Source organism: Macrobrachium nipponense, chromosome 7 (assembly GCF_015104395.2).
Source record: "Macrobrachium nipponense isolate FS-2020 chromosome 7, ASM1510439v2, whole genome shotgun sequence".
NCBI lineage: Eukaryota > Metazoa > Arthropoda > Malacostraca > Decapoda > Palaemonidae > Macrobrachium > Macrobrachium nipponense.
Window position 1 is genome coordinate 80,298,843 of NC_061109.1, and position 24,869 is coordinate 80,323,711.

The 24,869-nt window shown below is 44.9% G+C and overlaps 1 protein-coding gene across 1 annotated transcript in view; it reads right to left on the reverse strand.

Moving 5' to 3' along the window:
* The window catches only part of LOC135217632 (protein OS-9-like), a 209,487-nt gene that overhangs the window by 153,722 nt on the left and 30,896 nt on the right, over positions 1 to 24,869 (reverse strand). Inside the window, 2 exon segments of the mRNA XM_064253598.1 lie at positions 7,085 to 7,297; positions 17,128 to 17,354. Of these exon segments, the coding sequence (XP_064109668.1) occupies positions 7,085 to 7,297; positions 17,128 to 17,354 (440 nt within the window).

Genomic DNA, 24,869 nt, shown 5'->3' on the forward strand with positions numbered 1-24,869 from the left:
TAGACGTCTACGCGAGACCAATCTAGCAGGAAGGCGTCTACCATAAGAGCTCTTGGGTCTTCCACGACCGAGCAAAAGACTGCCAGCCTTTTGGAGATGAATGTGGCGAAGAGATCCACATGAGGTGTCCCCCACAGCGACCAGAGATCTTGACACAACCTCCTCGTGTAGGGTCCACTCTGTATGAAGGACCTGGTTCCTCCTGCTGAGTCTGTCCGCCCTCACATTCTTTACTCCCTGAACGAACCTTGTCAGAAGGGAGATGTTCCTGTGAGACGTCCAAAGCAAAAGGTCTCTCGTCAGCTCGTAAAGGAACGAGGAGTGAGTCCCCTCCTTGTTTTCGAATGTAGGCAAGTGCGGTGGTGTTGTCCACGTTTACTTGCACTACTTTGTTCGACACCAGAGGTTCTAGACTCTTCAAAGCCAGATTGCACGGCGAAGAGCTCTTTGCAGTTTATGTGCCAAGACACCTGCGTCTGGTTCCCAGGTGCCTGACACCTCCTTCGAGCCTAATGTTGCTCCCCAACCTTTCTCCGACGCGTCGGAGTACAACACTAGGTCTGGGTTCTGGGTTCTTAGAGAGATCCCTTTGTTCTCTTTCAGAGGGGGCAACACCACCCTTCCAGGTGCGGTCTTATCTCCACTGGAATGGAAAAGGCGTCCGAAAGTTGTCCAGTTTTCCAACTCCAAGACTTCTTGAGGAAGAATTGAAGCGGACGTAAATGAAGTCTTCCTAGCGGGAAGAACTGTTCGAGCAGAGGAAAGGTCCCTAGAAGGCTCAACCATTCCCTCGCCGACGTCTGTTCCTTCCTTAAAAGAGAGAGACTAATCTGCAAACCTTTTGCGATTCTCTCTTGCGAAGGAAATACTCGAAAACCCCGAGAATCCATCTGAATCCCCAGATAGACTAAGTTCTGTCTGGGGGTCAGCTGCGACTTCTCGAGGTTCACGAGCAATCCCAACGCTTTGATCAGATCTAAAGTTAACGTCAGGTCCTCCAAGCACTGTCTCTCTGATCTGGCCCTGATGAGCCAGTCGTCAGATACAGAGAGATATTTACTCCTTTGAGGTGAAGAAACCTCGCCACATTTTTCATCAGGCTTGTGAAGACCTGAGGAGCTGTGGACAGGCTGAAACACAAGGCTCTGAACTGAAAGATCCTTCCCCCCGTCATGAAACGGAGGTACTTCTTCGATGAAGGGTGGATCGGGACGTGAAAATAGGCGCCCTGGAGATCTAGAGACACCATCCAATCTCCTTGTTGCAATGACGCAAGGACTGAGGCAGAAGTCTCCATCGAGAACTTCTCCTTCCGAACAAATTTGTTCAGAGAGCTGACGTCTAGTAATGGTCTCCAGCCTCCCGAGGCCTTCGCAACCAGAAAAAGGCGATTGTAAAACCCCGGGGAGTTTGATCCAGTACTAGTTCTATCGCTCTCTGTCCCACATTTGTTCCACCATCGATCAAGATATTCCCTCAGCACAGGATCCTTGTACTTGGCTGTTAGTTCCCGTGGTATTGACGTTAGGGGAGGAGTGTTCAGGAAAGGGATACGATATCCCTTCCTTATTACAGACAACGATGACGCGTCTGCGTTTATAAGTGTCCAGGCCTCCACAAATCCCAGGAGCCTGGCCACCTACTGGTGCTTGAGGAGAGAAGCATCACTTTCCCTTTTTAAAGGGACGAAAGGCAGACCTACCTCTCTTCAGGAGCCTTTCTTCTTGCGGGAGGTCTGGAGGTAGGGCCACCTCGAAAGGGCTGAACCGATGTACTCGGTCCTTTCTTGTCAGGTGTAGAAGCAGGTTTCTTCTTTCCTTGCTGACTGCGTCAGAAGGTCCTGAGTCGCCTTCTCAGTTAATGAACGAGAAATGTCCTTCACCAACTGAGAAGGGAACAAAAAGTCAGATAAAGGCGAATACAGCAGCGCTGGCCTCTGAGCGTGGGAGACTGCCTTGGTTTAAAAAGGCACTATATACCGTCCTCTTTTTTAGAGACCTGCTCCAAACAAAGAGGAGATCTCAAACGAGCCATCCTGCACCACTTTGTCTATACAAGACAATATGCACAAAAGGACTTCTGGTTCGATTCCTTCAGAATCATGGGCTTTCTGGACATCACCCAAGGGACCAATCTAAGAAGTTGAAAACTTCCAATACATGAAAGAGTCCCTTGAGGAGATGGTCCAGTTCAGAAATGCCCCAAGTAATACGTGCCGAGTTCAGACCTTGTCGACGTTGAAGCGTCAACTAAGGTCGAAAAGTCCCGCTTCTGACGTAGACGGAAGAGCAATACCCATATTCTCTCCCGTCTGCTACCAAATGCCTCTTTTACCAGCTAGTCTCGCTGGAGGCATGCAGAAGACCGTTCTGACTAAGTCCTTCTTAGACTTCATCCAAGAGTCTAAGGACTGAAGAGCCCTCTTCATTGAAATGGCGGGCTTCATTCTGAGAAAAGACGAAGACTTCTTCGTCTTAGCCACTCGAAACAGAGAGCGCGGAGAAGGAGGCGCTGCAGGAGTCAAGTCGTCTCCATACTCCTCTAGAAGCAAGGCCAGTCAAAACTTTATAGTTTCGACAGTCCTTCTCTTCCCCTTGATATTCTTCGTCCGAGTTTACTTCTAACTCGGGATCTAAATGAGTCTCCGCTCCCAACTCCGTACGTTCTTCCTCTGGAAGGAGACAAACTCCTAATAGGAGAGGGGCTAAGGGAATGATATTCCTTCCTCTTCCCCGCTTAATAGCCCTGGAAGGCGCCAAAGCTCAGGCTTCTCTCCATAAATAGAAGACGCTTCCCGCTTGGATGACGCTTCTCGTCCGCCAAGCGTCCTGGCTGACGCCTCCCGCTTACGTGGCTCCTGACGTCCGGATGACGCCTCGCGCCTGGAAGACGCTCCGCTCTCAAAAGGCGTCTTAACTGGCGCCAAAATATTGGTTGGAGCTTCGCGTCTACAATCAGCTTTCAAAGACGCTTCATGCCTAAAAGACGTCTCACGTCTCTCTGGTGTTACGTGTCTTCCGTAAGCTCCCGATCTCGCTCTCGAACCCGAAGCTTCTGCGATATGTTTAGAAGCTTCAACGTTTGCATGACGCTTCTCGCTTAGCAGGGGAGAGAGGACGAGACTTCTTGATTGGAAGCACAACGTCCTTCCTACGAGGCGCTAAAACTCCCACCAAAGAGGCCAGTTTGTTCTTGTACTGCCATGATAATCTTCCTTGAAGCTTCTCCCACGTCACTGCATGACACCTTTCGTCATCAATCGGGGGAGAAGTAGGAAAGGGTTCTTCAGCGTCCTCGTCGGGTGACGCTGACGCCACCTTCGCCTTCTTAATAGAAGAGGGAGCGTCATCTGAGAAACGCTCTGGGCTCGAATCAATTTCGGGTTCTTTCAAATGCCGTTTCAGAGGCCTCGATAAATCCGACTCCTTCCACCCTCGTTTAGGTGAGGGAGAGGGAGAGGATGATGAAACACTCTCGAAGGACGCTTTTTTTCCTAAAGCAGCCCCTTGAGCAGCCTGCCACGAAACAGAGCTTGCTGAAGGGACGTCTGACCGTTGGGGATTCCCCACAACCTCCTTAAGGCTTTCGACTTTCCTTCTCCTGGGCTGGGCATGGGAGCTTGGAAGAGGTCTAGGCCTGGGAGCGTCGCAGGGACGATCAACGCCCCCTCCACAACACTGGGAGAACTCACTTCTTCACTGTAATGCCTCCCTTTACTAGCCTTACCTTGTAAGTCCGCCATTTTGGACTTCATGTCTCGAATAGTAGCTTTCAGATCGCGATTTCCGAGGCCGATTCCGAAAGTACACTTTGTTAATTGAGACACATAGGGAGAATCTAAATCATTAGGATTAGAATAAGTATCAATAAAAGGCTCAATAGGCCTTGAACTCACACCTGTTTCAGACGTCTAACCCTATCCCTCTCTAACTTCTTCAAATAAGAAGTTAAAGTCTTCCACTCTTCTGCATTTATCCCTCGCATTTGACAGTATTAGTAGCAGAAACACTGAAACCCCCTACATTTACGACATACAGTGTGAGGTATCAACCGAATAGCTTTCCGGTATCCATCACCCTGCAGCCTACATTCACCCACAACATTCTCACACTCACATTTGAATCAGACATACTGAGAATCCAAAAAGCAATTCCAAAAACAAACAGTCCACAGTAGCGAATGCCAAAAACACGATCCAGATACGTCACCAAAGAGCCGATAAACGATGATCAAAGGATGAAATAAGAATCTAAGTCAGGAGGTAATAGCAACAATGTTGATACCACCGGCGACAGAGAAAATATGATAGAAAACGGGGATGGTTCCTAGTCCTGCCGCCCCAGGGCAGGCCGGAGATCACCTGACCTACCTGTAGCGAGTGGCGCGATATTTGAATTTCTGTCGGGACGACGGAGTCTTAGCTATGTATATATCTGACAGGTAAGTTGATTGTAATGAAAAAAGCTTCCAAACGTCTGTTTACATCCAGCACTTACGAGTATCGAACGATCGACAAGCAATCACTTTACACAGTAAGCCATAAATTTTCATTATCTCTCTTCAACTACTGAAACTACCAAACAGTATAATAACCATTCATTTCTATTCTTTATTCTATCTTTACCTAATGTTTTTTTTTAATTAAATGTATTGCATGAATAAGTTTTTCAATTTACAGCATAGCATCCTTTTACCAATAGAATACTTAAAGCACAAGGGGTAGATGCTGACCAATAGGAGAGCAGGACCTTATGGGGTGACTAGCATCAGGAACCAATGGGAGAGAGGGAGGATGGTGGCGAGTTTACTCGGCGGCGCGGGAGTTTTAAAATTGTTCTCGGTGGTCTGGGCGAATCTCGGGACTTTACAGCAACAACCTTTCATATCTTGAAAACTTTTCGTATGTAGAGCAGTAAAATTTTTCGCATTGGCTTTCTTATCTCGAGTTTTTCGTAAGTAGAGCCTTTCGTATCTCGAGGTACTACTGTATACAGGCAGTCCCCGGGTTACGACAGGGGTTCCGTTCTTGAGACGCGTTGTAACCCGAAAATCGTCGTAAGCCGGAACATCACCAAAAATACTAAGAAAACCTTACTTTTAATGCGTTGGGTGCATTCAAAACTATGTAAACTGCGTTCTTATTGTATTTTGCATAAAAAAACCTTCATATATGACAATTTGTCCAAAATTGCATTTTTCCTAACTATACAAACCTGAGGTCCTTTTACAATAGGAAGGTAACTAGCGGCAGCTGGACGGTTGTAAGCTTCGAACAAGGGAGTTCGGTAGTTAACTGCTTGTCCGACAGTGCGCACGCCGTGCGACTGGGAGGTGAAGAATCACTTTTGCTTTAGGCCCAGGCAAAAAATGCAGAGTGAGGGGTGGCATGAGGTGGGACTATATGTAAAAGGACCTCAGGTTTGTATAGTTAGGAAAAATGCAATTTTGGACATTGTCATTTGTTCCGGTACGATATACAAACCTTTCAGTCCTTTTACAATAGGACGACTCACTTCTTGGTGGGTTGGAATCTGAGTCTTTTGAGAACAGACTGGTGTTCGCCCAACCTTGGATTGCCTCCCTGGTCGTAAGCAATGAATAATAAAAAACTTTCAGTGGGCCAGAACAACTCGCCCAGAGTGAGTAGGTAAAAAGTGGGTGGGCTAGTACAGGTACCCCAAAAGGATTCAAAGGGTTAAACTATACCACCTCACTCAGTGCACCAAACACTGGCTCAATTAAGACTTTTTTTTTTTTTTTTTTATTGTTTCCCTATTACATTTGATTGCTTTCATATTTTATGTTTGTTAAATTTATTTTGAAATTCCCTTTATGTGAATTGTCATTGCTTTTACATACATACAGTAATATTTCAATGCTCTCTTCAAGAATATCAACCCTCCCTCATTCAGTCTCAAGTCAGCTGCCCATGACGTCACCATTATTTTGTGCATCTTATGCTAAATTTCATATTGAAATACTTTATTCTTTTATTTACTTTATTGAATATGGTTATCATTAAACTACAAACTATTGTAAATGAAAAAACATGTTATTACAATTTTCCTTATAGGACACAGAAGACCATCAATATAAACAAGATAATCAGTCCGTTCAAAGTACTAGTATTTGTTCGACAAACGATACAAAATTTTCCTGGAAATTTCATTAAAAAAAACCCTAATGTTTGATGTAAGAAACGTTCGACAAACGAGGTACCACTATACAACCATCCTACGAAATTTGAATCTGAGCTGCTCAATGGCTTTCCAGCACTGTTGTACCTACTCTTCCCAGGATGTGGGTGGAGACTAATAATCTACATCAAAATAAAAGTGTGCTACCATGAATTTTCAAATTTTCAAGTGCTATGTAGTTACTTGGTAAGTTACTTATATAAAACCATACATTAGATTTGAGCATAACATTGCCCAAGTGACTGGACAGTAACTGATACGGCGAGAAGTTCCTTTACTTTTCGTTCAATAAAAGCTGTGAAATTTAATGTTCAGGATAAGGGAAACCCTGTGGAGTTTTAGTTACGGTAGTTTTTTTTATGACAGTCATGGAGTACATTATAACAGTAACGAACAAATTTGCCAACCAGTTTATAGATATTATTTAGAATGTTTGCCTGCAATATCACATGCACTAAAACTGACATGAAATAAATGTAAATGAAATGAAACCATTCATTGGTCTACTGGGTCTATGTTTCAGGGAATGGCATATGTAAAAATAAATTTTTACCTTTTGTTTCAAAGCTTTTAATCTTTAGGATTTAAAAAGGTAAAATAAATTACTTTATTTTTTCTTATTCTACATTATTTATTAACCTAACATGTTTTTACAAACAACAATCATGTAATAAAAAAAGAATACATAAAAAAGCAAAAAATTTGGCATAGACCAACTGAACACACTGCCAGTGAGAAAATGTGATGATACAGGAGTGGCAACATCTCCCATAATTGACGCTTAACAGGTTAAGGCCCCATAATATAAAAAGTAAATACTAATGCATTATCAATACATCTCCCAAAAGGCACATTTTAAAATTGAATTAATCATTGATAATACTCACAGGCTTTAGAAACTTCTCTCCAAGTTGTTTCAACTTCTGATGAAGATTAGAAAAGTGATCTTTACTTGTTGATTTTGAGGCCTGAGGCAAGGTTTCCAATATCCGTTCATCCCCATCTTCTAAGTCATCTTCCTCATCTTCACTGTCATCATCCTCTTCATCATCATCTATCTCCTCCAACTCATCACCTTCTTTCAAATATGAATCTTCACTCTAGAAAGCAAGATGACTAAATAGTAGGAGAAATTGTCAAATACAAAACCAGGTTCATGCTTCTAGGTAAATGGGCAGTCATACTTACCAGACGGAGGATTTTAAGAATCCCCATAAATACTGAAAGGCCTTTACTTCATATTACTTTGAACAGTAGACCCCCTTATTTGAGGAGGATGGGTACCTGAACCCCGCCCCCCCAACAAATAGCCAAAATCTGTGAATACTTACAATCCTTCTAAAAATGTGAATAACTGCCTACTTTGATAGTTAAAAGAAAAAACAAAAAATGCTTATACCTGAGTATTTGAATAGTACAATGTATTATCACAAAAATGACATTTTTATGATATAAAAGTTTTAATTACACTTACTCAGTAGTTATATAACTAAGAGTTTCACTCACCGGCAGTTAACATCCTGAAATTTGCAGGTCACGCTAACTATCTATTTGCCTTAGTTGCCTCGCCCACTTTCAGGGCAAGAGTGTAGAACAACACGGCAAAGAGCTGTCTTTTTATGCTCAACAACAGAAATCCATAGTGGAGACAGAGGGTGGGCTCCAATTATATAATTACATTGGGTAAGTATAATTAAAACCATTTTATCATAAAAATGTCATTAACTATACAACTTCCCCAATAATTATATAGCTGATTACCACATTGCAGAAGGTGGGAAGCATGGATAATTCTACCTCAGATTCATAAAAACATATAGACCAAGAATAGAAAAGTTTTGCCAACATTAATTAAAATGTTTGTTGATTACTTACCTGATAAGGGAGTTGTAGCAGGAAAATACTGCCTCTGGTTGCTACTCATCTTATCATGTAATGGCGTAGCGGTAAAGCCATGTAGCGGCTATTACATAGTGGGACCTTTGTAACGAAGCACAATTCCGATGGCTAACAAAGGATAAAAAATAATTGCCCCTGCCCAGGGCTCAGCACCAACATATCACCAGAAAAGATTGTTACCTATAACCAAAATAATAAATCCATCACCACCCTATCAAAGGCCTGAAGGGTACTCCAGGTACTACTTCATACCTTCAGGTTTCCCATAAAAATCCACACCTTGTGTCAAGTAAAAAAATATTTTAGGAAGGGTTGCTTCCTACACTTCCTTTCCCAACACCACACCCGCCGCAAGAAACGGACCCAGGGTACTGAAGTCTTCAAACACCGTTTCAATGTCACGGAGATAATGTGATGCAAACACGGATTTGCATTTCCAAAACGTAGAATTAATAACAGAAAAGATAAATTTCTCTTAAAAGCTACTGCCCTAATTTCATGAGCTTTAGCCTTACAGACCGGGAGAACATCCTCCTTAACTGAAGAATGTGCTTCTTGGATGGCATCTCTTAGAAGAATGCTAGAGCATTCTTGGATAACGGTCTGGTGTTTTTTTTTTTTTTTTACAGAACACCAAAGACTGCCAAAATCTCTACAAATGTCCTTAGTTCTGTGAAGTTAGTTCTTTAAGGACCTCACTGGGCACAGAGTGCTTTCCTTGTCATTATTACCCAGGACTTCTGTCAAACTAGGGATCGAAAAAGAGTGAGGCCACGGGTTAGAGGGAGACTTGTTCTTGGCTAGAAACCCCAGAGAATATGAACAAATAGCATTCTCTTTCAAAAAGCCTATTTTCTTATCAAATGCATAAATCTTGCTAATCCTTTTAGCAGTCAGGCACTAGGAAGAGAGTTTTTCTAGTTAAGTCCCTCAGACAAAGTTCATGCATCGGTTTGAAATGAGACCCAGACAACCACTTTAACACAATATCCAGATTCCAAAGCACCATAGAAGAATCTTTACGATAAGAAGTATCAAACGATCTAATGAGATCAGATATGTCTGGGTTGGAAGACAAGTCCAAGGCTCTGGGTGGAACATCAATGCTAACATGGCCCCATAGTTCTTGATGGTAAAGGAAGACAGGTTTGTTATGACCTCAGATGAAGCAGGAAATCAGCTATTTGCATCACAACGGTCTTAGAAAAGATGTTGGAATTCTTAAACCACTCTCTGAAGATTCTCCACTTACTCTGATACACGTTGCTAGAAGACCTTCTCCTACAAATAGAGAAAGCCTCTGGAGCCCCCTTAGAAAATCCTTTCTAACGAGTTTCTGGACAGTTTGAATCCTGTCAGGGCCAGAGAAGACAGCTTTTTGTGGAACCTGTAGAAATGAGTTGTCTGAGTAGCTGCCTCTTTTGAGGAAGCAGCCTCGGGAAGTCCACCGACATCAGACACACAGTGAACAAAAAACTTGTTCAGCACTTGCCTTATTAGGCTGAATGGAGGGAAAGCATATAGTTCCTTGTCTCACCAGTCTAGAAGAAAAGTATCCACTGCCCACGCCTGTGGGTCTGGAACTGGCGAACAAAACAGAGGAAGATGAAGGTTCCAAGACATGGCGAACAAGTCTATCGTTGGTTTTCCCCACAGTTTCCAAAGGTCTGGGCAGACCAGAGGATCCAACGTCCATTCCGTTGGCAGGACTTGTCTCTGGTGACTTAGCTCATCCGCTAAAACGTTTAGCTTCCCCTGGACGAACTTGATGACTAAACATGTACTATTTCGTTCTGCCCAAATGAGATCTCTTGCCGCTTCGTAATGAGAAAAAGACTGAATCCCTCCTTGCTTCTTGACATAAGAGAGAGCAATCGTGTTGTCCACATAGACCGCTATTGTCTTGCTTTCTACTACTGATGCGAAGGACTGAAGGCCCAGGTGTATTGCCTTTAGCTCCTTCACATTGATATGCAGTCCTTTGCTCTAGGGACCATACTCCCAAGATTTCGCTTTGCCCTAAAAGCGCTCCCATCCTACGTCCAACGCGTCTGAAAAGAAGTTCAGGTCGGGGTTCAGCTGAAAGAGACTTGCCTTGTAATTCCACCAAAGAAGGTCCTCTTTTATTTCCATGCAAATCTGGAAGCTCCTTCCTGTTCCAGCTTGCTTTTAGATAGAACTGCAGGGGTCTGAGATGTAGCCTGCTGAGTGACGTAAACTGCTCCATCAATGCAGACTCATCCAATTGTTGGCCGAACACTCGTTGAAGGCCAGAGCTTCTTGTATCTTTCTTAAGCAAGAACCTACTCTTTTCTGGGCTAGAAAACCCCCAAAACTCTGAATCACTATGATCTCTCCCAAATATTGAATCTCCTGAGTGGGAGTTAACTGAGATTCCTTGGTATTTACGAGGATTCCTAACTCCTGTACTAATGAGAGAGTCTTCTTGAGGTGAGGTCCTCCACACACTGACTCTCTGACAGGGCTCTTAGGAGCCAGTCATCTAAATACAAGGATATTCGTATCCCCTGAAGGTGGAGCCACTTCGCAATGGGAGCCATTAACCTAGTAAATACGTACTTGAGGCGCTGTCGTCAGTCTGAAACAAAGGGCGGAAAATTGAAAAATGTTTCCTTCAAATAAAAACCTGAGGTGTATGGGAACATGGAAGTATGCGTCCAGAAGATCTATGAACGTCATACAATATCCCGGGTGAATGGACGACAGGACTGTTTGGTTTGTTTCTATCTTCAACTTCGTCTTTATGATGAAGACATTCAGGGTGCTGACATCCAGGATGGGCCTCCAGCTGCACAGAGTGACTTGGAGACTACAAAGAGATGATTGTAAAACCCCGGAGAGTAACGATCTTGAACAAGTTCTACTGCTCCCTTTCTTATAAGAGAAGTTACTCCATTCTCTAGAGCCGAAAAACTCTCTGATCCTCTTGAATAAGCAGTTAAGACAACTGGCGTGCTAAGGGAGGCTTCCTGAGGAAAGGGATAACGCAGCCTTCCTTCAGAATCTTGACTATTCAAGGTTCTGCCTCTTTTCTCTGCCAAACTTCCTTAAACATTAGAAGTCTGGCCCCTACATTCGTGCGGAGAACAGTGTCCTCACTTGCTAGCGGAGTCCCTCAAAGAAGTTTTCTTGATGGATTTAGCCAAGAACCTAGTACCTCCTATTGATCTTGCAAGGGATCTCTGTCTGGCCAGAAAGGACTGGCCTCTTGAGGGAAGAGGTTGTTTCGCAACCATCGCTGGAGGATCTCTCAGTCTTTTGGAAGACTGGGCAAGGAGATCCTGAGTAAATTTCTTTTTCAGATCCGAAGCAACCCCTAAAACTGGCTCTAGGAAACAAGATAAGTGTCTCTTATCTAAGGGGGGAGAATAATACATAGAGCTGATTTCTACGAGGAAGTAATGCACTCCGACGTGTAGGAACACCAAAGCTCCCTATTCTTGAGCGTTCCCATCATGTAGAGAGAGCAAGTCGTGGGAACCATCCCTAATCCCCTTATCGATACACGAGAGAACTCCCATCCAATCCGCCAAGAGGTTCTCAGAAAGCGAAGAGCAAGACCTAATCTTGTGAGCCAGAGTGCCAACGGACCAATCAAGAAAGTTGAAAACTTCAAACACCTTGAAAATGCCTTTCAGAAGATATGCCAATTCGAAGGCAGAAAACAAAATCTTTGCTGAAGAAAAAGCTGAGCTTCTGGCTGTGTCTATAAGACCAGAAACATCTCTCTGTGCAAAGGTGCAAATACCCAAGGAAGGATCCTCTTTCATAGCATACGACGAGTATCTCCACCTAGAGATCTGGGAAGGTGGAAAACAAAAGGAGGTCTTGCCTTGTTCCCACTTTTCAGCAAGCCAAATATCTATCTCTTTAAAAGCCTTTCTTAGCTGAGGAAGACAAAATTATCTTCGGCATCTTCGAGTGGTTCGAGGAAGGCATACTATCCATAACAAAAGTCGATTCAGGAGACAATGGAGAAGTCGGCTTGAAAAGAACTACGTGGCGAGCAAGAACTTCAATAAAGCCACATACCCTGAAGAGGGAGCCTCTTGATCCTCTGTAGCTTCGTTTTCAGACGAAATAAGGGAAAGATTCACAACTGCAGGAGCCTGAGGTGTGGCTGCATCAACTTGTGTCCATGTCGAAACAGCCTCTATAGGAGTTTGCAGCACTGCAGCATCTCGAGGCGTCAAAGGAGACGATGTAGAGGGAGCTTTGACCACTACTGGTGCCAGTTGAACTGTTGTGGGCACTTGCTGGATTGTCGCGGGCGCTAATTGAGTCGTCGGAGCTTGAACTGAAGAAAGAGGCTTATTCAGTAAAAGCAGAATACTGTCGAGCTTTGCCTGAATGGGATCTACTGTCTCAACAACAGAAGCAACAGCAGCTGAGAGACTTGAAGGGAGCTCCTGTGCAACACAAGCAGGCACTAACTGGTGCATGACAGAAGGCAGCTTAGGCACCACTGTACGCTCAACTACATCCTATGGGCACTCCAGCATGACAGATACAGGAGCTTGAAAAGGAGCTGAAGAGCGACGATGAGCCTTGGGCACTGGAGGAGCGTCAACTTCCGAGAGGCAGTTGGAAGAAAAACGCTCTGGGCTGTCTCAATGACTGGAAGAAGGGCATGGTTCTCTAGGATTCTTAGTAGGAACCACTGGAGCTGTATCCGAAGTGCCTCTCTTCAATGGTCGACAATCTGTGCACACCCAAGAAGAGACCTTTCCAACAGCTCTCTGTTACAACCTGGGAAGCGACAACAGGTTGAAATGAGGGGGCAACTGCTCAGGGGCAGAACGCCAACCTCCCTTGATCTACCAGTTTGACTCCTGCCCTGCACTGGTGAGTGTGACAGTGACCTTTGCCTAGGAGCGTCGGTGGGACGAACAGCAACCTCCTCAACTGACACAACACTATCACTTTTTGCCTAGTCTATAAGGACCTTCACAGATGCACCAAGCTGCTCCATAGTCTGTAGTAACAGAGCAAAACGCATATCAGGTGATGGGGTTGGGATCGGAAGTGCGGGAGCCTGCAAACAGAGAAGGTGATACAGTAAGAGGAGTGGGAGCGGGAGCTAAAGATATAACAGGAATACTCTCATATGAATTCAATTCACAAGAATCCTGGCTAGCTAATTTTGAATTGGCCCTAATCAAAGCCTTTCTCTACATGTCTCCAATTTCTTTAAATGAGATTCGAAACTCCACTTCCTTTCGTCCCAATCAACACATTCATTATGTGTATTATCAAATGAACATATTTGCCCTCTACAATTAGTACATAAAGTGTGATTATCATATGATTCCTTGGTTACCCTAGTCTTGCAACCTCTAGTGCAATACCTAAAGCTAGCAGAACCTGTGTCTGACATTGTCGAAAACACTAAGACCTGACGGTTACCAAGGGAATAACAAAGTCCGAAAAAATCTCAGGAATAACTACAACCAACAACAATAGCCATCGGCCGGCAGAAACAAACTGAGCTCTTTGCCATGTTATTCCTCTCTCTTGCCCTGAAAGTGGACAGAGCACTGTTACCTAACCAAGGCAAATAGATAGTTAGCACGACCTGCAAATTTCATGATTTTAACTGCCGGTGAGTGAAATTCTAAACTATACAATTACTGGGGAAGTTGTATAAATAAAAAGTGCATTGTCACAAAAATTGTGAAAATACCATAATTTGTGAATATTTTTAAGTGAAAAATACCACGAATAAGTGAATTTCCCACAAAAGAGGGATATACTATATGGTCCACATAAAAAAAATATGTGAATAGGCGAGTCCACGAATAGCGGGGGTCGACTAAAGTTGATAAGTGGGAGAGGGGGAAAAAAAAATCCAAAATCAACTTTCATATTTTCAGAATTCTTATTTCTGATTCTCACTGTCAATCCTTTTGTGGAACTATTACATTCTTATTCAATTCTAAACATTTAAAATTGTCTAAATACGTACAAAGTACAGTCAAACCTCAGTTTTCGTAGACTTTTCTGTGAAATTTTGTCTTGGTCATCGTAAGTTTCCTCGGTTTTTGTATATTTGGAAATGCTCCACAAGGGGCCCAGTGCGTGACCAGGCTCCATATTGAGCGCCCAAACAAAGCATCACATCTTCTTTCGTGACCCATTCTGCTCTTGTGTTAGTTGTTTTTGTGCTTTTAGTGCATTTTTATTAGAGTGCAACTGCTAAATAAGCCATCATATGGCCAAAGAAAGCTCCAAGTGCTAGCCCGTGTAAAAAAGGTGAGAAACAATAGAATTTAAGAAAGAACTCGTAGCAAAGTGTTGGAGGAAGATACATGATAATATCAGTGAGAAAATGCCCACAAGCGCTGCTGTTCGTGAATTTAAGGCCAGCAGAGGCTGGTTTGAAAAATTCAGAAAATGTATGGGCATACACAATGTGCCTAATTCAAGGATCAAGAACATGTCTGCAAAGTAGCATGATGTAAAAAAATTTTGTGGAGATTTATCATCCTCACAAAGAAGTTGTAATCTATGTCTCCAACATGTTTAATGACAATGTCGTGTTTAACTTTGGGCAAAATTTAAAGAAATAACAGAAACAAATGTCTCTGGACAGTTTTGTTGTGCGACAAGGATCCAATAACTCTCAAGCTGGTCCCAGTGCCAGTAAAAAACAGAGAGGGGAAGTATATAACCTTAGATAGTGCCAGTAAATAGCAAAGAGAAGTAACCCCAGATAGGTCCTTGATACCTGAAGTCCTTCTTGAGGGAGATTCTCCTTCCAAACAACAACCTCTCCTCCTTTCCATCTTCCATACACTAACAAGTGTTTTCCATAAAGGTAAGAGTGATCTTAAATGTTCATTTATTAATTTCATTAGTCATTTATAATGTTCATTTATTAATTTCATTAGTCATTTATATCTCATTGTTTTCTGTATGTAAAACTGTGTTTACTCCCTATAAAATGTATTTTTAAAAAATATTTGTGGGGGTCTGGAATGTATTAGTAATTGTATTTACATTATTCCTTATGGGAATTATTGTTTCGGTTTTTGTAAGTTTCGGTTTTCGTGGGAGGTTCTGGAACGGATTATGTAAGAAAACTGAGGTTCCACTGTAGATAAGTATGAATGCAATCGATAAGAACAATAAATAAATAAAAAATGCTCATATTTTACACCACAACATACAGGCAACCATTGCTTTATGACTGGATTACCCTTAAAAATGAATTGTTAGTTGATTGATTGGATACTGAAAGCAAGACAACAAAGGTTTAAAGGAAACATAATACAGGGTTAATTATAAAAGTGCTTCTAAACAACTTTAGAGCACTGAATACTGTGCTGTATATGCAATTATGCTTAAAATTACTGAAAGACAAAATTACATGATGAAATAGAAATAAGAAAAGAAAGTGGACAGAAACAAAGAGAATGACTTAACATTCACAGAGGCAACCCCTACTCTCTACTACTGTTAGGTATCATCTGAAATCATACTGTACCTTATATATAATTACCAGAAAAAATAAGTAAGTAAAAGAAAATTGTATAATGAATAAGAAATGAAAATAAAATATTTGTTCATAACAAGTCCAGCATAGAGTTATCTTCGGTGAGTCTCTGTCAATTCATCTAAACTACACATAACATATCTGGTGAGGAGCAACTGTATAGATGTCTGTCTGTCAGAAAACTGTTTATGAACTTTAAGAAATGTTATAGATATCAGTACAGTAATACTATATGCGACCTTTGTTAATAATGCAAAACACAATAACAAAATAATTACGGTCTTCTTTAGAATTTTGAGAACTTACAAGAGTGCACAATGGCTGTAATTTTCATGTGAATTTACATTAATGATATTCTTAAAAGTCAATTGCTGCAAGTTTTTGATTAATGTAATTCATTAATTCAATTATTTTAACATACACAATAGTACTGTACATTCCATTATTTTAGCTAACATTATTAACAAAGGCAGCATGGTAAAAAACAAAAATGAATAAAAGGTAAATGACTGTGAGTAATAAAAACCATCATCTTTTTCTCCTTCCTCCAAATTAAGATATGTTAGGTATTTTTCACAGAATACATTTTGGATATAAGTATGGGTGACTGCCGGGATTAGTGGGGAGAAAGGGACCACAACTGCCCCCTCCCCCCCAATTAACTATAACCCATGAATACTTGATACCCCTCTGAAAACACTTATAATTGCTTATTTTGATAGTTCAAATACCGAATTTCCATTCTGAAAATGCTTATATCTACCTACCTTAATTTTATGATGAAAATGTATGTAACCACAAAACTAATATGAAAATACAGTAATTAGTGAACATTTTTCTACAAAAAATTCTGCAAATAGGAGAATTTTCTGCAAATAATGTGGATATACTTTCCAAAAAAAAAAAAAATCTGTGAATGGGTGAAAATGCAAATCCAGAACTGCAAATAGGCAGGGGTCAACTGTAGTAGTAGTGATGTGAAATCTTTAGCCTGAGAAGATAACTTCAATATAGTATACAATAATACAGAAATAAAAAAAACATTAACTTCAATGTATCTGTCTTCTGTACAAATCAGCTACATTATTAGGATAGGTCTTTGCAAAGCTGCTGTTTTAGATGCAAGATAATTTCAGATAAATATCTTAAAATTACAGTTTATTCTTAAAAAATTTTTTTTGGTCGTTTCTTGTTCTACTTTGATGTTGTTACTTTAAAAAACATAGTTCAATGCATCATTCATAAATTCATGAAAAGACACAAACCTTTATCAAAAAAACACCTCTGGAGACACCATAATAAACATGATAGAAAATACAGACTTTTAACAAGAATAAATTCACATTCCTTACTCTTAAATAGCACATTCAAGGATCAGTCTTCAGTGAAGGTTTAAAATTTGAGCAACATAAAATTGATGTTGGTCCAAAGAGTACAAGAAAAAAGGTAAAAAGAAAAAATAAATGCAAATGACAACCATCACGGTAAGTTACAGGCCACAACAAGAATACTCACATCTAACAAATGAAGCAGGTCTTGAGTCTGTGTATCTGATATAAGCTCTTCCCCATCTTTATCAATAACTTCACTATCGTCAATCATGTTTTCTAAGTCTCCATCAGAATCTGATGCCTCCATAATATCATCTGGGTCATTCAAGATATTCTGAGCATTTTCAAGGTTTTCTGCTGACTTCTCTGTCTCTGTTGACAGCTTCAGGTCTTCTACTTTCAGTTGTGGATCTAAATTGAAAACTATACTTTAGCAAAAGATCTCAAATAAAAAACTAAACTACTCACAAAGCTTACCTTAAAACAGTGCAAAGTAAAACACATCACAATTATGTAAAAAGAAAGACTGAAAATCTAGCAAACTGGTAAGAATAGCATGTAAAGTGTAAGATTCAGGTTATCTCCAAAGCCATTCCTGTGTATGAATCTAACCTCATTTTATTCATGTAATTGTTGTGAACTTTTAATACATAGTGGGCGGTTAAATTTGCCATACTTTCAAGTTATAGCTGCATTAATAACATACAGGCATCCCTTGTTTAACAACAGAGGTTCCGTTCCTGGGGGCCTGATGCTAAGCAAAAATCGACGCTAACCGAAATTCAAAAAGTCCACAGGCACCAAAATCATCCTTACGGTGCCCTAAACTTATTAACGATGCCTTGACAGTGTCACGGCCACATATTTTGTCTGAATATTTAATAACTCTTTAATGAAAATATAACAATTTGTCAAAAATTGTATTTTTCCTAACTATACAAACCTGAGGTCCTTTACAATAGGAATGTAACTTGCGGCAGCTGGAACCGGTCGAAAGCTTCGAACAAGGGAGTTCGGTAGTTAACTGCTTGTCCGACAGTCCGTGGGAGGTGAAGATCTACTTTGCTTTAGGCCCAGGAAAAAACAGTGAGGGGTGGCATGAGGTGGGACTATATGTAAAGGACCTCAGGTTTGTATAGTTAGGAAAAATACAATTTTCGACAAATTGTTATTTGTTCCGATACGAATACAAACCATCGGTCCTTTACAATAGGAAGACTCACTTCTTGGTGGATGGAATCTGAGTTTTAAGAACAGACTGGTGCTCGTCCAACCTTGGTTCCCTCCTTGGTCGTAAGAGCAGAGGGAGGGATCCTAGCCTCTGTCCAATGATCGGGGTATGTACCGCAGGATCAATGGTCAGACCTCTGGACCCAAGTAATAAAGAGGGAGGGAAGCGTACCTCTTAAAACTAGCAAGCAAGAACTTGTTCCTATTGCAAGAGGCAATATGAAGTCATGGGTTTGTCTCTTGCTGGCTTCCACTTCCCCCCCTTGTCGGGGGAAGTGGTGGATAATCGCTCCTATCCCTAATGAAAGGGATAGGATGGGGCTCGGTCGAGTAGCTTACCTGCATCGCCTCCTGTTCCAGCATAGTGACGACCGCGTCCCTCTGCCCACAGGTAGAGGGGGAGAAAAAGATGGGGAAGAGAAGCCAGTCACACTCTCATTCACTCATCCATTCATGCAGTCAAACAAGGATGCGATGCTGTTCTGTCTGCTCGGGTGCTGGGTAAACTACACAATGTGTTGAGCAGCCACCATGGGTCCCAAGGAAAAAGTGTCCAAGGACCTGTGGGCTATATCCCGAAGGACGAAGGAGGTGAAGGTGGTCTGGTTGGACCAGACCCCTGCCTTCAGGACCTGCGCCACGGAGAAGTTCTTGCGGAACGCAAGGGAAGGACCAATGCCTCTGACTTTGTGGGCTCTCGGACAAAGGGTACGGATGTCGTTGCTACCATCAGCTTCGTACGCCCTCCTGATCACCTCACGCAGCCAGAAAGAAAGTGTGTTCTTGGAAACTTCTTTCTTAGTCACCCCAGTGCTAACGAAGAGGCGTCGACACTCAGGCCTGAGGTGCCGAGTTCTCTTCAGATAGCGCCGTAGCGCCCTCATAGGACAGAGCAGCATCTCATCCGCATCGTTGTCGGTGAAGTCCATTAGGGAGGGGATTGTGAAAGACTCGAACCGGTCGTCAGGGACCGAAGGATTCTGAGTCTTCGCTACGAAGTTCGGGATGAAATCGAGCGTCACAGATCCCCATCCCCTGGAATGCTTGACGTTGAAGGAAAGACCATGAAGTTCCCCTACTCTCTTTGCCGATGCCAGGGCCAGCAAGAAGAGGGTCTTGAGGGTCAGATCCCTGCCTGACAACTCTTGGAGTGGCTCAAAGGGACTTCGAGTCAAGACTCCTAAGGATGAGAGTCACGTCCCACCCCGGGGGCCTGAGTTCCCTGGGTGGGCAAGACCTCTCGAAGCTCCTCATAAGCAGGGAGATCTCGAACAAATTCGAGATACCCACTCCCCTCAGTTTAAGGACTAGGGCCAGGGGGGCTCTGTATCCTTTGACTGTGGGGACGAAGAGAAGCTTTTCTCGGCAAAGAAACACGAGGAAATACGCTACCTGCTGAAGAGTGGCTCTAAGAGGAGATAGACCCCATCTGTGACACCAACCACAGAAGACAACCCACTTCCTGCAGAGGACTGTCTGATGTACCCAGCCATCTCTGTTGCTGCTCGGCGAGAAAAGCCTCTAGCTCGCAAGAGATGGTGGGTGACAGCCAGCCGTGAAGATGTAGGGACTGGACTGACTGGTGGTACCGTTCCCATGTGGCTGGTCCGGGTAACAAATGGCCTGAGGCCATTTGGGAGCCACCAGGATCATCCGGAGATTCGGGGTGAGCAGCACTCGGCTGATCACCTTGCGAATCAGATAGAACGGGGGAAAGGCGTACGCGAAGAGGTTGTCCCACGGGTGTTGAAGAGCGTCCTCTGCAGCTGCCCATAGGTTTTCTGTTGGGCCGGGTGGCAAACAGATCTACTACTGGACGGCCCCATAGGTTGAAGAGCCTTTCTGCCATGTCTGGGTGTAGGGACCGAATGGTCCCTATCACCTGATCCCGACGGCTGAGCTTGTCTGCTACTACATTCCTTTTGCCTGGAATGTAGCGGGCTGACAGCTCTACCGAGTGGGCCACGGCCCACTCGTGCACCTGCAATGTCAACTGGTGCAACGGGAGGGACACTAGGCCCCCCTGTTTGTTGATGTATGCCACTACTGTGGTGTTGTCGCACATCAACACCACCAAGTGTCCCACCAAGCGGTCCTGGAACTCTTGGAGAGCAAGGAACGCTGCCTTGAGCTCCAGGACGTTGATGTGAAGGTGCTTGTCGTGACAATCCCACACTCCTGAAGTCAGCAACTCCTCCAGGTGTGCGCCCCATCCCTTGGTTGACGCATCCGAAAACAGCGACATCTCCGGGGGGGGGAATGCGGAGAGGCACTATTCTTGAGAGGTTCCTGTCGTCCAGCCACCAGGCTAGGTCCTGCCTCACCTCTTCCATGAGGGACACGGGGAAGTAAGGTGGGTCTCCTGCCTGTGACCAACTCTCCTTTAGTCTCCACTGGAGAGACCGCAGGTGAAGACGCCCGTGCGGGACTAACTTCTCGAGTGACGACAGGTGGCCGATCACGACTTGCCACTGCTGAGCTGACTGTTCTTGCCAAGACAGGAACTGGTAGGCTGCAGCCCTGAATCTGCTGATCCGCGAGTCTGCGGGGAAGACTCGCCCTGCTACCGTGTCGATCAGCATACCCAGGTACTTCATCCTCTGCTTGGGCTCGAGATCGGACTTCTTTAAGTTCACCACGATCCCCAGATTGTGGCAGAACTCGAGAAGTCGATCTCTGTCCTGTAGCAACTGCGAGCGGGAGCTCGCCAGGACCAACCAGTCATCGAGATACCTCAGAAGACGTATCCAAACCGAGTGGGCCCAAGCAGACACCAGAGTGAACACTCACGTGAACACCTGTGGGGCAGTTGAGAGACCGAAGCAAAGTGCCCTGAATTGGTACAGCGTCCCGTCGAGGATGAAGTGGAGGTACTTCCTGGAGGATTGATGGACGGGTATCTGGAAGTACGTGCCTTCAAGTCCACTGAAAGCATGAAGTCGTTCTCCCAGATGGAGTCGATCACGGAACGTGCTGTCTCCATCGTGAACCGAGACTGGCGAACGAATCGGTTCAGGGGAGAGAGATCTATCACCGGGCGCCAGCCCCCTGAAGACCTCTCCACCAAGAAAAGACGGCTGTAGAAGCCTGGTGAACGATCCCTGACGATCTCCAAAGCTCTCTTACTCAGCATGGCTTGGACTTCCTGCCGAAGGGCTATCTATGTCCATTGATGTTCCAGGTATGTAGGTCTGAAGGTGGACCGGGTTGGAGGTGAGGGGTGGCCGAGACTCGAAGGGTAGTAGATACCCCTCCCGAAGGACGTCTACTATCCAGGTCTCAGCTCCATAGCGCTGCCATGTTGCCCAATGGCTCGCCAGGCACCCCCCACTTCCGGCAGCAGGTGAGGGGGAACGCCGTCCCTAGCGTTTCCCGCCTCTCTTCGACTTCTTCCCCACTCCCCCTCGTGGGAAGGAGGGCTGGGAGAAGGGCTGATGGCGACCGCCCCTGAAAGAAGTCAAAGGCAGAGTCTTTCCTTTGGGCTTCGACAATGCAATCGTCTTGGCCACAGAGGAAGCGCTAACCAAGCTCTTGGGCTTGGCCGCAGTTGTTCGAGGCTGCCCAGACGCCTTCGAGACTGCCTGGTGGACTAGACGGTCACTGTCATCAGTGCGCCGTCGTTCCACCGCAGCATCCACCATGCCTCCTGGGAAGAGAGAGGAGGAACTCCGCACTGGTCCTTTGCAAAGACCCAATGCCACCTCACGCCCAGCCGCCCTGGTCACTCGGGTGAGGACTGTGTCCCTACGCCGAAGTGCCAGGTTGGCCCACAGGTTTGCCGTCTGGTGGGCTAGGTAGGAGATAACTCTACCTCCGGACTGGCACAGTCTCCCGAAAGCCGGGCCACCTTCGGGAGTGATATTTCCCAAGGTGGCCGCGACCTTAGACACAGGTGAACCAGGAGACTTCCTGGAATGCCGCCATGGCGGTGGATTCCAGTGCAAGTGACTCTTGCTGCGAGAGCCATAAGTTCTCCAACAGGAGCTGCTGCAGAGATACACCCGGTGTTAGCCTAGCTAGCTCCGGGTTAACCTGTTTAGGCGCCATAGGATCCTCCGAAGGCAAGTAGAATCTCTTCTGTCGCAGTAGAGGCAGAGGAAGTAGCTTGGAAGACCTGCCGGACCTTAGCGAACTCTCCTGTCCGGAGACAAGCGAGTCCACCTGGCCCAGCACCGAGGCAGACAGAGCCGATCGTGGCAGACCCACAGTCATCTTGGGTTCCTTCTTAGGACCCCAGAACGACTCGAGCCGGGACGTGGGCTCAGAAGGTGGGAGCGGCGATCCTTCCCCGAGATCGTTGTGCTGATGAATCAACGCAATAACCTCTGCAAACGACCTCTGGATCTCGGGAGTGACTGCGTCTTGAGGAGTAGGACTGTCAAGTCCCTCCAACAAGAACGCCTCTCGAGACCCTCCTCCTTCAGAAGGAGGGACAGCGACAGACCCCTCCTGGTCTCCTCCTGTCATTTGCGCATATGACTTGGTCGGTCCTAAGACCGTTGCTGGCTTGTAGGGCGTCGTGGTGGGACCGTGAGGAGCGATCACTCCGGATCGCCTCGCTCTTCCCGGCGTAACCTGAGGAAGTTGAAGGGATCGGAGAGGAAGACCTGACGCTCCCCCCTCGCTCACCGGTAGAACCCGCGGTGGTGATCAAGCTGCAGGCCTCGTCGCGTGGCTCTCCTGGGGAGAGCGGCTGGACTGAGAACAGCGGCTCCGGTCCCGTGCGTCAGAGGAGCTGCTGCTGGTCCCCCTACCTGACTGGTCCCGGTGGGAGCGGCGGATAGGGGATCTGCAGAGACCACTGTCGCGGTGGGAGCGGTGCCTGTCCTCACGGCGCGTCGAACGGCTGGAAAAGCCGAGGCTGGTTCCTGCGATCGAGGGGACCTCTTCCTAGCCCCAGCCCGCGGCCGGTCTGGGACCGTCACGCATAGGCACGACCCTCCTCGGGAAACCAGCAATCGTGGCCTGCACCGCAGCTGAGGGTGTCAACGTAGTCACATGCTGGGTGTACACCAGGTGAGGAGAGGTGGCATACCCCGGGGTCGAGACGGTGGTGGTGGTGGTGGTCACTGGTCCATGAGTGACCAGAGCAGCACCCGCCAGGCGATGCAACAGCCCCCGAACGCTTGGTGGGCCCTGGAGGCAGCGAGAACCATACCTGCCTGAGGTCGTCGCCCGCAGCAGGAGCACCTGAGGAGGCAAAGGTCAGGTTAGTAGGATGGGTTCGCCCTCACCCCAGGGGGGACAAGCCCCACCCCGAACGAACGGAAGACCCCGAGTACAGTTGGATGTTGGGGTACCTCGCCCCCTCCTCCACGCTCGACGGATCGGGCGAAGAGAAGGAATGAGAAACCCCCCCCCGAAGGGGAAGGAGCCATACGTGGGAGCTGAGATGGCGGCAGGAAGGAAGACGACATGTCTGTGACCAAGGGAGTCGCCGGAGATCCTTCCGAGGACTCCTTGGCAGGCTTACGTCGCTTCCTCCTACCCTCATACAGCACCCACTGCTCCTCCGACCAAGATATGCATAAATCACAGGGCTCGGCGCGAGAGCATTCGCGCCCTTGGCACCCAGCACACAATTCATGAGGATCCACTTCTGGGAAGGAGCGGAAGGCCCCACACTTACGGCCCTCCACACCAGGGCAAAAACTCTGCGGCTGATGGGGGGGCGCGGGGACGTCTCCAGCTCACGGGAATCCATAATCACAGTTAATAATAAAATACAAAAGTACACGTACTTACAGTATTTTAACACACACACAAAGCAAACCAAGTTTGAGAAGACACAAAGCATGCGACGAAAGGCGGGCAGAGAGAGGTAGAGAACATGTCTGTCAACCAGCACGGCCGAAAGCAAAGTGGATCTTTACCTCCCAGTCGCGCAGTGTGCGGACTGTTGGACAAGCAGTTAACTACCGAACTCCCTTGTTCGAAGCTTACGACCAGTTCCAGCTGCCGCAAGTTACATTCCTATTGTAAAGGACCAATGGTTTGTATTCGTATCGGAACAAATAGAATTTCCTTTGCCTAATCCTTTTACCAGACTGCTAACATACTCCCTCTCTTTTATTTATCATATATTCTAGTTAAATAAGTTAAAAAAGCAAAAGATAATGATAAAATTATCGTTAGTAACGTTATAGTCGTTGCTTAAATGCTACAGATATACACAACTGATCGAAAACAGTTGTTTTGCTACTACAACTGAACTGAATCTGATAGCAACAATGTTTTGCTAGCATTTCAGCCATTGTATGATAGTAAAAAATTACTGCAGTTGTTACAAATAACCTTAATTAAGTAGAACAGGACTTAAACATTTATTTGCTATGGAGAAAACATTTGCATGCAATAAAGTACTGCTAAATTTAAGCTGCAGTCGTAGCTGAACCTCGACTGCAATTAATAGTGGAGAAAAAGGTAATTTAATCAAAAATACTGGTCATGAAAGAACACATTTTACTGCTTTCATGCCGATAAAAGATAAATACATAAATTTCATATTATTATGAAATGATAGAATTAAAATAATGGACGGAATCCATTTTTCACATAAAAACCCATGCTCTGACACCATCTATTAACGGAAAAAAATTAATCAAATTCACGACAAGACGTATTTAAGTCATAGTTCAAATTACAAGCATTTCATATAACAAAAAATGACCTTGTCCCATAAATAGTAAATAGTTT